This window comes from Tursiops truncatus, chromosome 17 (assembly GCF_011762595.2).
Source record: "Tursiops truncatus isolate mTurTru1 chromosome 17, mTurTru1.mat.Y, whole genome shotgun sequence".
In the NCBI taxonomy this organism is placed as follows: domain Eukaryota; kingdom Metazoa; phylum Chordata; class Mammalia; order Artiodactyla; family Delphinidae; genus Tursiops; species Tursiops truncatus.
This window is the reverse complement of record NC_047050.1, coordinates 12766694-12784964: the sequence shown is the minus strand read 5'-3', so window position 1 is coordinate 12784964 and position 18271 is coordinate 12766694. Positions and strand designations below refer to the sequence as shown.

At 38.2% G+C, this 18271-nt stretch overlaps 1 protein-coding gene across 2 annotated transcripts in view; it reads left to right on the top strand.

Moving 5' to 3' along the window:
* Positions 1 to 18271, top strand: part of CPA6 (carboxypeptidase A6) — a 266718-nt gene that overhangs the window by 242081 nt on the left and 6366 nt on the right. For both annotated transcript variants that reach the window (XM_033843105.2, XM_033843104.2), the window contains exons 9-10: positions 12254 to 12456; positions 16304 to 16388. In XM_033843105.2, coding sequence (XP_033698996.1) covers positions 12254 to 12456; positions 16304 to 16388 — 288 coding nt within the window. The remainder of the gene's footprint in view (positions 1 to 12253; positions 12457 to 16303; positions 16389 to 18271) is intronic.

Below are 18271 nucleotides of genomic sequence, written 5' to 3'. Positions count from 1 at the left end.
CTACTGCACAGAGCAATTACCTATTCACTGTGTTGTTTATTATCTCCCCACCAACACCATCAGCACCATTAGAATGTAAGCTCTGTAAGGCAGAAAACTTTGTTTTATTCATTGACCTATCCCAGTTTGTAGGCGTGGTAAATACTTGCTGAATGAATGAAAGTATTAATACCTAAGTAGTAGCTGAAGAAGCCATATTCATTGAAGAGAGAGATCACTGAAGACAGTGGACTAAGGGCAGAACAACTGGGTGCTTCTTAAGGGACGGACAGAGGTAGAGAAACCCATAAAGAGGACTAATAAGGAAAGAAAAAAGTTGTTGGAACTAAAACATAAGGGGTCAGTGTGTCAGAAGCCAAGGGAGGAGACTATTTCAAGCTCTGTGAGAAAACAGGTGAGATCGGACACCTGGTCCTCCTGACACCTGGGAAACCATGGCACTTTTTCCTTCTTTGCTGGCCAATCTACACCTTTTCTGGCTCCGTGCATTCTCCACACACCTCTGCTCTCCCTGCACGTTCCTCAAAACCTTCCTGTTATAAACAGTCCTCTCCAGTTGCAAATCTCTCTCCCTTCTTTGAAAGGAACCTCACCAGCACACAGTTACAGTTTTTATACAGTCTAAGAGGAAATTTAATGGCCCTTTTCTGCTATGACTTGTTAAAAGCTTACTCATAAAGCTATCACTCTGTATTTTGTTAGGGACGAGGGAGGATTTGTACTCATGGGCATAAACAATTTGGGGCTCATCACCATATATAAAAATGTTTTAAGTACACCATTTCCTTTCTGAAACTGTTAAACATTTATTAAAGTATAACTTAGGGAAAGCTCAGAGTTTCAGATTTGAAATTATTCAAGAAATGCTTAGGTAATAGAATGTTCTCACGGACCAACAGGCTTTTTGAAGATATTCTGTTGTTGTTATTGTTGCCCTTGTAAGTCCTCAGCCTTCCATGGACATGAACTGGAGTTTAGTTGTCTACTCAAAGACCTAAATTCAATGAAATAGTCCAATGTGCAAGCATCTCCCCTGAGCAGGGTCAGCTCCACTTACTCATTCAACAACATTTAAAGCATAGCAAGGGTGTACATTTTTCTAAGTACTGGGAATAATAAGGCATGGCCTCTGTCCTAGAGGAGTTCACCCTCTAAAGGAGGGGTGAGTCTACATAAATAAATAACTATAGTACAACGTAAGTGCTACCGGATTTACAGCCAGACATAGTCATCTGTAGAATGATTCTGTGTTCTAAACCCTGCTGCTCTTCCCATCCTATATTAGATCTGTACCACCTATGTGAGTAAGGGATGTTATAAAAACCTCAGCTCTACCCAGAGAAGATCTAGTGAGGATGATGTGGGCAAGGCAAGTGCCTCAGGTCAAGAGTAGTGTCTCACTGTGGCTATGTAGTCAGGGATACAAGGCACTCACCACCCACATCTCCATCTACAGCCCCAATTGCTCCCCACTCCAGAAAGGAACAATAGCACTGGCTCTGTTTTCAGTACCAAATATTTATCCCTCCTGCTACTCAGTCTTGAAAAAGAAAACCATTAAGTTTTGTTTTTCTTCCCTCATAAAGGATAAAAGACAGCAATCCTTACCCACTGTTAGTTGAAAAACAAGTAAGTCTCCAGCCTCTACAAAATCAGGAGTAGCTTAGAAATAGTTACAATCTACAGAAAGAATGGAAAATGAGAATACTAAAGGATTATATGCCTTCTTTCTTGACAGTTTGAACAAAACAAGTAATTTATCTTTAGCAACTTAGAATGTTAGTTAGAAGAGGGTCTGATTTTCTAAGGAAATGTCAACTAAGCTGTCACTCATTATCCCAAATATGATATTATCTTTAAGAATAAAGTTATCAGAAAACTATTTATATATGTAAATAACATACATATCATATTTTATATAAAATTTTCTCAATGGGTCACATTTTCATTCTGACAGCACATAAGCTTCCAAAATGAAGTTTATAAAGAGATAGTTTGGGCAACTAATTCCCAGCTAGATCTGATGGAGTTGGAGGTGGAAGACAAGAAGGGGGAGGATAGGAGGAGCTCTCATGGTATCATGAAATGACTTCTACCATCACACCCTGAGAGGACCATTTGAAAAATAGTTACCAATTCCAGCCACTGTGGAAAACCTATGGAGGTTTCTCAAAAAACTAAAAACAGAACTACCATATGACCCAAAAATTCCACTCCTGGGTATATATCTGAAAAAGAAACAAAAACACTTATTTGAAGAGACCTGCATCCAGTGTTCATAGCAGCATTATTTACAACTGCCAAGATATGGAAGCAACCTAATGTCCATCAGCAGATGAATAGATGAAGAAGATGTGGTATAAATATACATCGGAATATTACGCAGCCGTAAAAATAATGAAATTTTGCCATTTTCAGCAACATGGATGGACTTAGAGGGCATTGTGATAAGTGAAATAAGTCAGAGCAGTACAAATACTGTATGATTATCACTTATATGTAGAATCTAAAAAGTACAGAAAACTAGTGAATATAACAAAACAGAAGCAGACTCACAGATATAGAGAAAAAACTACTGGTTACCAGCGGAGAAGGGGTGAGGGGCAATAAAGAGGTGGGGGAGTGGGAGGTACAAACTATTGGGTGTAAGATAGGTTCAGGGATGTACTGTACAATATGGGGAATAGAGCAATATTTAGTAATAACTGTAAATGGAAAGTAACCCTTAAAAATTGTATAAAAAATTTTTAAATATTTTTAAATAAAAATTGTTTAAAAAAAGAAATAGTTACCAATTCATAATAATGATAGCAACAACAGGGGGGATCTTCAAGATGGCAGAGTAAGACATGGATTACCTTCCTCCCCACAAATACATCAGAAATACATCTACACATGGAACAACTCCTACAGAACACCTACTGAATGCTGGCAGAAGACCTCAGACTTCCCAAAAGATATATTTTTCCTTTTTCTCTTTTTGTGAGTGTGTATGTGTATGCTTCTTTGTGTGATTTTGTCTGTATAGCTTTGCTTTTACCATTTGTCCTAGGGTTCTCTGTGTACATTTTTTTATTACTTTATAATTGCTTTTTATTTTTAATAATTTTTTATTTTAATAACTTTATTTTATTATTATTTTTTCTTTCTTTCTTTCTTTTTCTCTCCCTTTTCTTCTGAGCCATGTGGCTGACAGGGTCTTGGTGCTCTGGCCAGTGTCATTCCTGTGCCTCTGAGGTGGGAGAGCTGAACTCAGGACATTGGTCCACCAGATACCTCCCAGCTCCATGTAATATCAAACAGCGAAAGCTCTCCCAGAGACCTCCATCTCAATGCTAAGACCCAGTTCCACTCAACGACCAGCAAGCTACGGTGCTGGACACCCTATGCCAAACAACTAGCAAGATAGGAACACAGCCCCACCCATCATCAGAGAGCCTGCCTAAAATCATAATAAGATCACAGATACCCCAGAACACATGACCAGATGCAGTCCTGCCCACCATAAAGACAAGATCCAGCCTCATCCACCAGAACACAGGCACCAGTACCCTCCACCAGGAAACCTACATAACCCACTGAACCAACCTTACCCACTGAGGAGAGACACCAAAAACAATGGGAACTACAAACGTGCAGCCTGTGAAAAGGAGACCCTAAACACAGTAAGTTCAGCAAAATGAGAAGACAGAGAAACACACAGCAGATGAAGGAGCAAGGTAAAAACCCATCAGACCAAACAAATGAAGAGGAAATAGTCTACATGAAAAAGAATTCAGAGTAATGATAGTAAAGATGATCAAAAATCTTGGAAATAGAATGGAGAAAAATACAAGAAACATTTAACAAGGACTTAGAAGAACTAAAGAGCAAACAAACAATGATAAACAACACAATAAATGAAATTAAAAATTCTCCAGAAGGAATCAATAGCAGAATAACTGAGGCAGAAGAACAGATAAGTGACCTGGAAGACAGAATGGTGGAATTCACTGCTGCAGAACACAATAAAGAAAAAAGAATGAAAAGAAATGAAGACAGACTAAGAGACCTCTGGGACAACATTAAACACACCAACATTCAGATTATAGGGGTCCCAGAAAAAGAAGAGGAAAAGAAAGGGACTGACAAAATATTTGAGGAGATTATAGTTGAAAACTTCCCTAATATGGGAAAGGAAATAGTCAATCTTGTCCAAGAAGCACAGAGAGTCCCATACAGGATAAATCCAAGGAGAAACATACCAAGAAAATACTAATCAAACTACCAAAATTAAATACAAAAAATATATATTAAAAGCAGCAAGGGAAAAACAACAAATAACATACAAGGGAATCCCCATAAGGTTAACAGCTGATCTTTCAGCAGAAACTCTGCAAGCCAGAAGGGACTGGCAGGACATATTTAAAGTGATGAAAGGGAAAAACCTACAACAAAGATTACTCTACCCAGTAAGGATCTCATTCAGACCCGACAGAGAAATTAAAACCTTTACAGGCCAGCAAAAGCTAAGAGAATTCACTACCACCAAACCAGCTTTACAACAAATGCTAAAGGAACTTCTCTAGGCAGGAAAAACAAGAAAAGGAAAAGACCTACAATAACAAACGCAAAACAATTAAGAAAATGGTAATAGGAACATACATATCAATAATTACCTTAAATGGAAATGGATTAAATGCTCCAACCAAAAGACATAGACTGGCAAAATGGATATAAAAACAAGACCTGTATACATGCTGCCAACAAGAGACCCACTTCAGACCTAGGGACACATACAGACTGAAAGTGAGGGGATGGAAAAAGACATTCCATGCAAATGGAAATCAAAAGAAAGCTGGAATAGCAATTTTCATATCAGAAAAAATAGATTTTAAAATAAAGACTATTACAAGAGACAAAGAAGGACACTACATACTGATCAAGGGATCAATCCAAGATGAAGATATAATACTTGTAAATATTTATGCACCCAACATAGGAGCACCTCAGTACACAAGGCAAACGCTAACAGCCATAAAGGGGGAAATCGTCAGTAACAAAATCATAGCAGGGGACTTTAACACCCCACTTTCACCAATGGACAGATCATCCAAAATGAAAATAAATAAGAAAACACAAGCTATAAATGATACATTAAACAAGATGCACTTAGTTGATATTTATAGGACATTCCATCCAAAAACAACAGAATACACTTTCTTCTCAAGTGCTCATGGAACATTCTCCAGGATAGATCATATCTTGGGTCACAAATCAAGCCTTGGTAAATTTAAGAAAATTGAAATCATATCAAGTATCTTTTTAGACCACAATGCTATCAGACTAGATACCAACTACAGGGAAAAAAATCTGTAAAAAATACAAACACATGGAGGCTAAACAATACACTACTAAATAACCAAGAGATCACTGAAAAAATCAAAGAGGAAATCAAAAAATGCCTAGAAACAAATGACAATGAAAACACGACCACCCAAAACCTATGGGATGCAGCAAAAGCAGTTCTAAGAGGGAAGTTTATAGCAATACAATCCTACCTCAAGAAACAATAAACATTTCAAATAAACAACCTAACCTTACACCTAAAGCAATTAGAGAAAGAAGAACAAAAACCCCCCAAAGTTAGCAGAAGGAAAGAAATCATAAAGATCAAATCAGAAATAAATGAAAAAGAAATGAAGGAAACAACAGCAAAGTTCAATAAAACTAAAAGTTGGTTATTTGAGAAGATAAACAAAATTGATGAACCATTAGCCAGACTCATCAAGAAAAAAAAGGGAGAAGACTCAAGTCAACAGAATTAGAAATGAAAAAGGAGAAGCAACAACTGACCCTGTAGAAATACAAAAGATCATAAGAGATTACTACAAGCAACCATATGCCAATAAAATGGACAACCTGGAAGAAAAGGACAAATTCTTAGAAAAGCACAACCTTCTGAGACTGAACCAGGAAGAAACAGAAAATATAAACAGACCAATCACAAGCAGTGAAACTGAGACTGTGATTAAAAATCTTCCAACAAACAAAAGCCCAGGACCAGATGGCTTCAGAGGCGAATTCTATGAAACATTTGGAGAAGAGCTAACACCTATCCTTCTCAAACTCTTCCAAAACATAGCAGAGGGAGGAACACTCCCAAATTCATTCTATGAGGCCACCATCACCCTGATACCAAAACCAAACAAAGATGTCACAAAAAGGAAAACTACAGGCCAATATCACTGATGAACATAGATGCAAAAAACCTCAACAAAATAGTAGCAAACAGACTCCAATAGCACATTAAAAGGATCATACAGGTCTTCCCTGGTGGCACAGTGGTTGAGAGTCCACCTGCTGATGCAGGGGACACGGGTTCATGCCCCGGTCCGGGAAGATCCCACATGCTGCAGAGCGACTGGGCCCGTGAGCCATGGCCGCTGAGCCTGCGCATCCAGAGCCTGTGCTCCGCAACAGAAGAGGCCACAACAGTGAGAGGCCCATGTACCACAAAAAAAAAAAAAGGATCATACACCATGATCAAGTGGGTTTATCCCAGGAATGCAAGAATTCCTCAATATACGCAAATCAATCAACGTGATAAACCATATTAACAAACTGAATGAGAAAAACCGTATGATCATTTCAATAGATGCCGAAAAAGCTTTTGGCAGAATTCAACACCCATTTACGATAAAAACCCTCCAGAAAGTAGGCATAGAGGAAACTTACTTCAACATAATAAAGGCCATATATGAGAAACCCACAGGCAACATCATTCTCAATGGTGAAAAACTGAAACCATTTCCACTAATATCAGGAACAAGACAAGGTTGTCCACTCTCATCACTATTGTTCAACATAGTTTTGGAAGTTTTAGCCATAGCAATCAGAGAAGAAAAAGAAATACAAATCAGAAAAGAAGAAGTAAAGCTGTCACTGTTTGCAGAGGACATGATACTATACATAGAGAATCCTAAAGAAGCTACCTGAAAACTACTAGAGTTATTCAATGAATTTGGTGAAGTAGCAGGATACAAAATTAGTGCACAGAAATCTCTTGCATTCCTATACACTAATGATGAAAAATCTGAAAGAGAAATTAAGGAAACACTCTGATTTACCACTGCAACAAAAAGAATAAAATACCTAGGAATAAACCTACCTAAGGAGGCAAAAGACCTGTATGCAGAAAACTATAAGACACTGATGAAAGAAATTAAAGATGATACAAACGCACAGAGAGATATACCATGTTCTTGGATTGGAAGAATCAACATTGTGAAAATGACTATACTACCCAAAGCAATCTACAGATTCAATGCAATCCCTATCAAACTACCAATGGCATCTTTCACAGAATTAGAACAAAAAATTTTACAATTTATATGGAAACACAAAAGACCCTGAATAGCCAAAGGCAATCTTGAGAAAGAAAAATGGAACTGGAGGAATCAGGCTTCCAGATTTCAGACTATACTACAAAGCTACTATAATCAAAACAGTTTGGTACTGGCACAAAAACAGAAATATAGATCAATGGAACAGGATAGAAAACCCAGAGATAAACCCACGCACATGTGGTCACCTTATTTTTGATAAAGGAGGCAAGAATATACAGTGGAGAAAAGACAGCCTCTTCAATAAGTGGTGCTGGGAAAACTGGACAGCTACATGTAAAAGAATGAAATTAGAACACTCCCTAACACCATACACAAAAATAAACTCAAAATGGATTAAAGACCTAAATGTAAGGCCAGATACTATAAAACTCCTAGAGGAAAATATAGGCTGAACACTCTATGACATAAATCATAGCAAGATCCTTTTTGACCCACCTCCTAGAGAAATGAAAATAAAAACAAAAGTAAACAAATGGGACCTAGTGAAACTTAAAAGCTTTTTCACAGCAAAGGAAACCATAAACAAGATGAAAAGGCAACCCTCAGAATGGGAGAAAATATTTGCAAATGAAGCAACTGACAAAAGATTAATCTCCAAAATATACAAGCAGCTCATGCAGCTCAATATCAAAAAAACAAATAACCCAATCTAAAAATGGGCAGAAGACCTAAATACACATTTCTCCAAAGAAGATATACAGATTGCCAACAAACACATGAAAGGATACTCAACATCACTAATCATCAGAGAAATGCAAATCAAAACTACAATGAGGCATCACCTCACACCGCTCAGAATTGCCATCATGAAAAAATCTATGAACAATAAATGCTGGAGAGGGTGTGCGGAAAAGGGAACCCTCTTGCACTGTTGGTGGGAATGTAAATTGATACAGCCACTATGGGGAACAGTATGGAGGGTCCTTAAAAAACTAAAAATAGCACTACCATATGACCCAGCAATCCCACTACTGGGCATATACCCTGAGAAAACCATAATTCAAAAAGAGTCATGTACCACAATGTTCATTGCAGCTCTACTTACAGTAGCCAGGACATGGAAGCAACCTAAGTGTCCATCGAGAGATGAATGGATAAAGAAGATGTGGCACATATACACAATGGAATATTACTCAACCATAAAAAGAAATGAAATTGAGTTATTTGCAGTGAGGTGGGTGGATGGATGGACCTAGAATCTGTCGTACAGAGTGAAGTAATTCAGAAAGAGAAAAACAAATACTGTATGTTAACACACATATATGGAATCTAAAAAAAAAAAAAAAGGTTCTTAAGAACCTAGGGACAGGACAGGAATAAAGATGCAGACGTAGAGAATGGACTTGAGGACAGGCGGAGTGGGAAAGGTAAGCTGGGATGAAGTGAGAGAGTGGCATGGACATATATACATTACCAAATGTAAAATAGCTAGCTAGTGGGAAGCAGCCACATAGCACAGGGAGATCAGTTCGGTGCTTTGTGACCGCCTAGAGGAGTGGGATAGGGAGGGTGTGAGGGAGATGCAAGAGAGAGGAGATATGGGGACATATGTATATTTATAGCTGATTCACTTTGTTATACAGCAGAAACTAACACACCATTGTAAAGCAATTATACTCCAATAAAGATGTTTAAAATAATAATAATACCAACAATAAAGAAGGCATACTAAAGAAAAAATGATAAAATATTAATGAAGAACATAAAACGCCATCTGAGCAAATGGAATGGTGTAACATGTCCTTGGATTGGGTGACACAGTATAATAATATCCTCCCCAAATCAGTATTAAGTTTAATGCAATTCCAATTAGAATCTCAACAGGGTTTTTCATTTGTTTTCTGTTTTGGGGAATTGATAAAATGATCATAAACTTTATACGGAAAAGTAAATAGACCCTAAAAACCAATAAAACTGGAAGAAGAATACTAGTAAGGGGAACTTGTCTGATATCGAGCATACCTTAATGCTGCTATAGATTGATAAGGTGACAGTATGGAAATAGACAAATAGACCAGCAGAACAGAGAATCCAGGAATAGATCTACAAATGCAGTTGACTCTAATATATGACCAAGATGGTGTTTCAATTCAGTGGGAAAATGATAGAATATTTAATAAATGATGCTGATAGAATTGGCTATCACTATAGAAAAACGGAAGGTATAACTAGGTTACATAGGTAAAAAAATAAATCAAAAAAAAAAAATCCAGAAGGATTAAAGACTTAGATGAAAAAGAACAAAATAAAATGATAACATTCTTAGAAGAAAACCTATAAATAACCTCTAATCCTTTAGAATAGGGGAAACTTTCTTCACCAAGGGAGGAAACCCAAAGGCATTGAGAAAGACATAGTAATTACATAAAATTTAAAATGTCTAAAATGATAAGTTATAATAAACAATTCAATAGAAAAATTATAAATATGAGAATAAAATGCAATGCAGATGACAAACATCTATACAAAGCTCTTTTATACATGGGTAAGAAAAAAGATAAACAGCCCAAGAGAGAATAACATGAGCTAAGGACATGATTAAGCAATTCAGAGAGGAGTCCAATCCAGTGAACCTACGAACCAATGCTCAAACATACTTGTAGTAGGAAGGCAAATTAAATTTTGCCAGCAAACTGGCAAAAATCAAAAGGTGATACACGTTCAGGGTATTGTTGGCAGGTATTGAGGAGAAATGGTACTCTTCTACATTACTTGGGGGAGTGTAAACAGTAACAAACTTAGTAAGCAATTTGGCAAAACTTATGAGAATTAAAAATAAAATCCTTTTAAAACCTTTACATTTTGTATGATGTGAAATTTAAAACCTCTAAGTGAAAAAAAATTGAAAAAATAACCAATGAAAATATGCCACAATAACTATGACATCTTTCACTCTCACATTTCAATAAGAGTTCAGCTAGGTATAAAAGTCTAGACTCATTTCCTTTTTTCAAAAGTACTTTGGAAATATTACTCTAGTGTTGCTATTTAAAACGTCAGATGTGAATCTAATTCTCATTCCTTTATAGATGGCCTGCTTCTTTCTCTCTGGAATTGGTTCGTTCCTAAATTTCACTTTACTGTGTCAAAGTGTTGCTATTTTCCCTTTTCTCTCTCGTGTTGGTACCCATTCAATCTTTCTTTAATCGTGGCACAATGTCAGTTAGCAGTTCTTCAAATATTTAATTTCTCTTTTAGAACCCTTATTAATCAGATGTTGACAATTATTCTATTTTTCACACCCTTTAATTTTTTTTTCTCTTTGTTCCAATTCTTTGTCTCTTCTAATGCCTTCTGGGAACATTTCAAAACCCACTCCATCTCATTAATTCACTCATCCACTGTATTCACTCAACCCATGAATTAAGTTTTTTATTTCCATTGTATCTCATTGGTTCTTTTTTATAACCTCTTGTCCCTGTTTAATGTTTCCAGTGCCCTCCTATATGCCCTTGAGAATATTTATTAGGATTATTGTGAGTTCTGTTTCTCTGGCTCATTACTTCTGCTCCCGCTGGAATTAGCTGCTCTATTTGTGATCTCTCCTTTCCAGTGCTTTACATCAATGTTCCTCAAATGTCTCTTTTTCCTATTCCTTCAGGAGTATCAGCTACAGTTTTTATATTAAGTTCTGAGTTCTATCCATATCCCACTTGCTTTTGAGGCATCTCCAGAATTAGACTCAAAGGAGGAAAACCACAATTGCTGCAAGTTCCCCCATCTACACTCTCCTATGGCATAAATGAGATTTAACATACTCAAGAATTAGCCTGATCTTAGTTGTCTTTTCATTTTCAGAAGTATTAGACTATGTCACAGACTCACCAAACATTTTCCATGTGTTTATGGAAAGAGTTACAGTGTTCCAGGGGTATGGGAGAGATCGTAAGGACTCAGAATGGCAAGTAACTGAAAAATGTCATTATTTCCAAAATTTCTTGGAACTTAATACTGTGATTGTTATAGTGAATCTTATTTTCCTTCCTCCCCTTCATAGACCTGTATACATTTTTAATTTGAAAATTATTAAAATTGCGTTTTGAGGACTTAACTGAACTGACCCCTAAGATAACTGGAGAGGCCTCGGGTTTCACAAAGCCAGTTTGTATATAGCTGATCTAAAAATATAATAGAAATTGGTATGCCATGTTCGGTGGGATTATTTCAGTCTTGCCTCCCTGTTCTTGATATATCAGTATTTGTATCTTACCAGACATCTGTACAGAGGTCTAGCCTTTTCTTTGGATCTGACATTCATTTATTCAACAAATATTTGTTGAACACTTGCCATACTTGTTCTAGTTGTCAGGTGCCCAGCAGGAAAAACACAGCCCCTGACTTCTCAGAGCATTAGAATCTAACAAAGAATCCAGATTGAATGTAGGCTCTGTTAGAGCAAGGATTTCTTCCTATGTTGTCTTCCACTGTATCCCAGGCACCCAGATTAGTGTAAATATTGGTTGCATGTTAAATGAGTAAATTTTGACACTAATTACAAGCGTGTTGAGTGTTATGGTGGGAAAGTGCAAGTGTCATGGAGTGTATAAACAGGAGGCCTTTCCTGCTCTGGGGGGATCACGTAGAATTAGTCCTCCAACTGATAGAGCCCTCCCTTTAGAGTGGTTTATGCAGGCTTAAACAAGCAGCACCTAGTTCCTATTCAGGCTGCCCTCCCATTATGCATGGAGGCCTGAACTGTCTTGGATTTTTCAGTATTGATTTCTTTAAGTGAGAAGTTAGAGGAACTGCTTAATAATACCGTGTGTTTACAGAAATAAAAGAAAAATCAGTTTAACAATGCCGATTTGTGTTTCTTGCTTCTTGCCTGCCCACCCCTTCACCCCATTTTCTTTTCTAATTTGCAGATGAAGGAGCTTCCATGCACCCTTGTGATGATACGTACTGTGGACCTTTCCCAGAATCTGAGCCGGAAGTGAAAGCTGTAGCGAACTTCCTCCGAAAACACAAGAAGCACATAAGGGCTTACCTCTCTTTTCACGCATATGCTCAGATGTTGCTGTATCCCTATTCTTACAAATACGCAACAATCCCCAATTTTAGCTGTGTGGTAAGTACTTGAAGCTGGATATGTGTGTCAGGCTTCATCCTTTTCTAATGCTAAGATGGTTCTATGTGGTAATGATAATAGCAAACACATTGTGTTTGTTCTAATTAGCATTTCATATATACATAATCTCACTTATTTTTCATAATCTATTCAGTAACAACTATTATCCACATTTTACAGATGAGGAAACTGAAACTTAAAGATGTTAAGTCATTATACTAAGAACACAGAGCTCCTAAGTGTCATAGCCAGGAGTCACCCCACATCTAGCTCCAGCATTGTTGCTTTTAACCACTGTGCACGCTGCTTCTCCAATGCAATCATTTCAAACATATTTACATTCTTACCACAGGTTATTTGGAAAATGTCAGGATGGAGGTGATTAGATTACAGCTTCGGTCACATATGCAGGGCTGTAATTAACTTTATTGAGTAAACAACTGTGCGTAAATTATGGTCTGACTCATTAATTAAAAGCAAGTTTTAATTTATAAACGCTATTTGCTTAATGCTACTAAGTCTCTGGGCCTGCATCTGACAAATTAGTGCTAAGAATGAACAGCCTTTCAGGCATGAGATTACCTGAAAGTGAAAGAGCAGAGTTCCTTCCTCACCTCATCTCAGAAACCCAACAAGCTATCCACGATAGGGACTAATTCCCCAGTAAAGTGAGTCTGCTTCAGAGCCTATATCATCTGAAGGCCTATGAAGTTCAAGACCAGGCCAAACTAATACATAGTGTTAGAAGCAAGGAAGAGGGAGGGAGGGGTGATTGGGACGGCGCACAGGCGGGCTTTGGGGCTGCTGTTGATTTTCTATTCCTTGGCTGGATGCTGGTTCTGGATGACTGCATGCAACTTGTGATCATTCATTGAACTATAAACTTAAAATCTGTATACTCTTCTGCATGTATTTTAGGCTTGAATTTAAAAGCTTTTATAAAAAAGAAGCATCCTCTCTCTCCCCATATCTCAGACTCCAAATCCTGCACCAGTTGCTTGGGGTTGCAGGAATTCCTGATCTCGATGGCCAGGACCTGGGAAGAATTTGGAACCTGAGGTCGGAAGGTGGCCTGGGGGAAGGCTTGCGTTCTGTCCAAAAGAGGAACTTTGTTCTTAGCATTTCATGCAAGAATTCTGAGCAAATTCTCTCTCTTGAGAAATACTGTAAAGGTGGGAGCGATATTTGATAGTGCTATTCTTCAGCTCCTCGGTGGGTCAAATAGGCTTCTCATTCTTGGGTGTTATTGACCTGGCAACCTAACCACCTTGTACCAAAATGTTTCTATACGCGAATGTTCAGCCTTTTCTAAATTGGACACAGCGTCTGTTTGTATCCTCACAACAGATTATATAGAATATGTAATATATTAAAACTACCACATGAGGGCTTCCCTGGTGGCGCAGTGGTTGAGAGTCCGCCTGCCGATGCAGGGGACGCGGGTTTGCGCCCCGGTCCGGGAGGATCCCACATGCCGCTGAGCGGCTGGGCCCGTGAGCCATGGCCGCTGAGCCTGCGCGTCCGGAGCCTGTGCTCCGCAACGGGAGAGGCCACAGCGGTGGGAGGCCCGCATACTGCAAAAGAAACCAAAACAAAACAAACAAAAAAAAAACTACCACATGAGAATATTCTCCATATTTTGAATTTATCTTCCCATCAGGAGTTATTTTCCTTGTGTCTTGGATTGGAGGATGTGGTATAAAGAGTGGATCAGTGGTTCACAACCAATGATGAATTTCCCTCCCAAGGGACACTGACAGTGTTGGAGACATTTTTTGATGGCCACAACAGGGGTGGGGGATGTTATTGGCATCTAGTGGGTAGAGGCCAAGGATGCTGTGAAACATCCTACATTGCACAGGACAGCCTTCCACAGCAAAGAATGATTTAGTCCAAACTGTCAGTGGTGACCCCATTGAGAAATCCTGTTAGCGGGTTGCAGATAAGCTAAATCGTTAAAACTAAGATTACAGTTCTCAGATAATAGATGTCTCTGAATGTTAACCAGTAGCCATTTAAGTTCTGTTCAACTTGTTCAAAAACATTCCATCAATATGTAGGAGTCTGTGTTTCTGCTAAGATATTTCGGTCACTAAGTTGCTTTAAATATAAAAATATTTAAATAAAACATATACTCCTTACTTAGCTGAGGTCCAATAAGGGAGAGCTGGGTCCTTCTGGATGAATGGAAAAAAGAAGGAATGGACAAAAGGAAGAATCACTTAAACTCTTTTAAATAGGTACCATCCTGGAAAATATTCTTAGAAAATTTTATGAAGCTTCTACTCTTCGAGGAAGGATCATGTCTCAACCTCTTATCAACGTGCACCTGCACGTCAGTGGCAGAAGTCCAGTGAGCCCAAAAGGCTAAAACTATGCATACATTTTGCGAAAATAGGCAGAGTGGTTATCTTTCTTTTTCCTCGGTAGAATATTTTTCTTGGGTTTAGTCATCTGAAATAATGAGGAACAAAGGTCTCCTCACCAGCAGAATGCAGTAATCTTCTAAATGTAGAAATTTCTGCCCTTGCCATGGAATATCACTGAGGCCACTGGAGAAGATGTTAAAAATCTTAGCACATTCTCCATTAAGAGACCTCATTATGGTGTTTACATTCCTTTCTTGTCGGCTCCTGCAAGGAGAATGTCGTCATCAGTGAGATCAATTAATGAATGTCTGCCAGGTTCTGGAGCCTGGTTCCTGAATAGCCACTCAGTGTGGCATTTGCTGCAAATGCGGCTTTCTGCTTCCCTGAGGTGAGTGAGGACAGCAGGCTGAAGCCAGGTCCCGCACACAGTACCACGTTGCCCGGAGTGCTTCAACTGAGGGATTAAATTATTCACAGGCACCTGGAAATGGGAGAGTTGTATACTGGTTTCAACACACTTCTTTTCCTCTCACTGGTCATACAATACTTTGCTAACTCCTTGCTGGAACTAGTGCTTTTATACCATTTGGAAATGTTTTCAAGGGTAGTCCGTATCATTCTCGTTCATCTTAGAATATTCACCATTTAGTATTTTGAAGGTGTTTATTTTTCCTGCTTTTTGGCATTGCTAGGAAGTTCCACCTCAGAATTTCTACATCTTAGCCGCACCTGGCTGAGCTCTGCCACAAGCCTGTGTAACCTTAGAAGTCACGAAGCAGTCTCAAAGTGTTTCCATTCCCACAAGGGATAAACACACAGAGCAAGAGGAGTCGTTCTTACTGAATTAAAGCGTTTCTGAACTGATCCAAATGGGTTTTAAATACCTTGAACCGGGCCGCCACTTAAAGATGTATGCACTCAAAGATCAATGAGATTAATGGGATACTGTTGCAGATCTCTGCTTATTCAACATTCATGCAAGAAACAGTGATTAAGTGCCTGTTATATACAGGCATGTTGCTAAATACTGTATGTGTAGCTATGCGCAAAACTGACTTGGGCCCTGCCAAGCATTTGGTAATTTATAGAAATGGGTGTCTCTGAACTAAAGTGAAGAGAACAGAACACTAAATCAGCCTCAGAAGATGTATTTATCCCAACATAGCCACTCCTTGCTGTGTAACCCCAGCCTGACCACTGAACCTCGCTGGGCCTTCCTTTTCTCATCTGTATATGGAAATATTACTGATCACTGGCTCATTGTGAGAATTAATCAAGGGGAATAATGTGTTCTAAAACATATTGCAAAATGCAGCATGTGACAAAGAGTAGCAATATTATTATTAAATATAGCTATCCACCAACGTGCCCAGTGTTCTCCAAATTGATGACCGATAATGCTCAGACAACGTGTCGGTGTTTCTAAAGGTTTCAAGGCAATGATATAAGTGATAAGATTTCTCCATTTAACCTCACAGGAATCTGCAGCTCATAAAGCTGTGAAGGCACTTCAGTCGGTGTACGGCATACAGTATCGATACGGGCCTGCTTCCAGCACACTGTGTAAGTTTCCTATGGATGCTGTGTCAGAATCATCTCTCGAACCAATAACCTGTGTAATGACCTCCCTCAAAAAAACCCAGAAAATGTGTTCCCCCCTAAAGTGAAATTTTTGACTACCAAATTAGCCAAGGAAGCTGGAGGGAGTTTATGTCTGATTAGTTTTACCCTGCTTGACAGAAATCACTGTACCAATTGAAAAAATCCTAAGCAGAGAATATTCTAAGCATGTAGTAAAGACTACAAGGTTGAATGGAGATCTTATGACAGTGCAAAGTACCAAAACGGGCTCCTTAAGCAGTTGTAACTGCTGCAAAGGTAGAAATGGGCCTTGAGAAGATAATGTAATGTTTGAGCCCTTGAAGGAGCTTCCCTTTTATCCCTTCCTTCTACCATTCTTGTTATGAAATTCTGTTTCTTACATAACACCTTCAACTGAATTTCCCCTTGAAAGGTAATTAAAATATTTATTTCATATGAAATAAAGAGCAACCAGGTATATGGAAAGAACTTGGACAAAGAACCAGGAGAAATGGAGCCTAGTCTTAATTCTGCCACTAGTTAGATGTAATCCTGACAAAGATATTAGTCCTGGGCTTCAGTTTCCATAACTGTTAAATGAGGAATTGGACTAGATCATTTCTCATGGCCTTTCAAACTCTAAAATTCATTGACTATATGACTTGAAAAATCTAGTGAGAAATCATATATTTCCGAATGTCTAGCGGCGTTCCGGGAGCTTGCCGTGATCGTATGGTGGTTAGTACTCTGTGAATCTCTACGCATGCATATGAAGGTATATACACACATTACATATGTATGTATACATAGTGACATCTGATTATACTTTTTAGTGAGGTAGCAAACTTCTCCTTGATTTCTTTAATTTACCCATCATTATATTCCTAACCACTCACTTTCTTCAGCCTTCAGCAGAAATGCTTGGTTTGTTAATTAACACTGTTTATCATATAAGCTTATCCTAGTAATGGTAATGTCTTAAGTATCAGAGGTCTTAAGTTCACGATCATTGGTCTAATGCTGACCTTTTTACAACTGTTTTTTAATAGAGCCACCTTGAAAGGGGAAATGTAGTATTTTTAAAAATCACATTACCAGTTAATGCCAACAGAATATAGATTAAAAACCTAAAAACATTAAGTTTTTAAAATTTTACTCTCAGTCCACCTTTTCAGCTTGGTATCAAGGCACAGTCATAGTATTATATTTACCAAGAACAACCTGTTACCATAGAAATGAGGCTGTCATATCACTATGATGTAAGTGTTGGCAAATATTGTCTTTGACTTTGGCTACTATGACTACTATTTGCAGTTCCAGTGAATCTAACTCAGAGCGACAATGAAACCACAGCCTACCTTCTGTCTCCAACTGAAGCAAAAGGGGGACCTGGGAAACAGCAGTCATTTAATTGCCATCGTCACATAATTCTATCTCTAACTGGCAAGAATAGCATTAAAAAGTGGTATCTTTGAGTGGGAAATTTTTTAAATAATAAAATGGTGTTATGTCAGGCTGGATAATATATATTTCAGGGAGAAAAGTATAGAAAGAGTCTTCTATGAAAATCCATTCATTTATTAATTAATTATTAAAAGCATGTTAGGCTAAAAACTGCATACTAGGCACTTTGGGGTGAAAAGATGCCCAACAATAACATCTAATATATCCTGAGCACATTATTCAATTTTTGCAACAACCCTATGCAGTAAGTATTATGATCCCTTTTTCAAAGGGGAGACTGAGGCACAGAGAGTCACGGCAGGTGCTGGGATCAGATATAGCCCAAGCCCTAAAGCACCTGCACTTTCAACTCTGTGCTGAAAAGCTGGAGCATGTAAGGTCATAGGAGCCAGAAGGCGAGA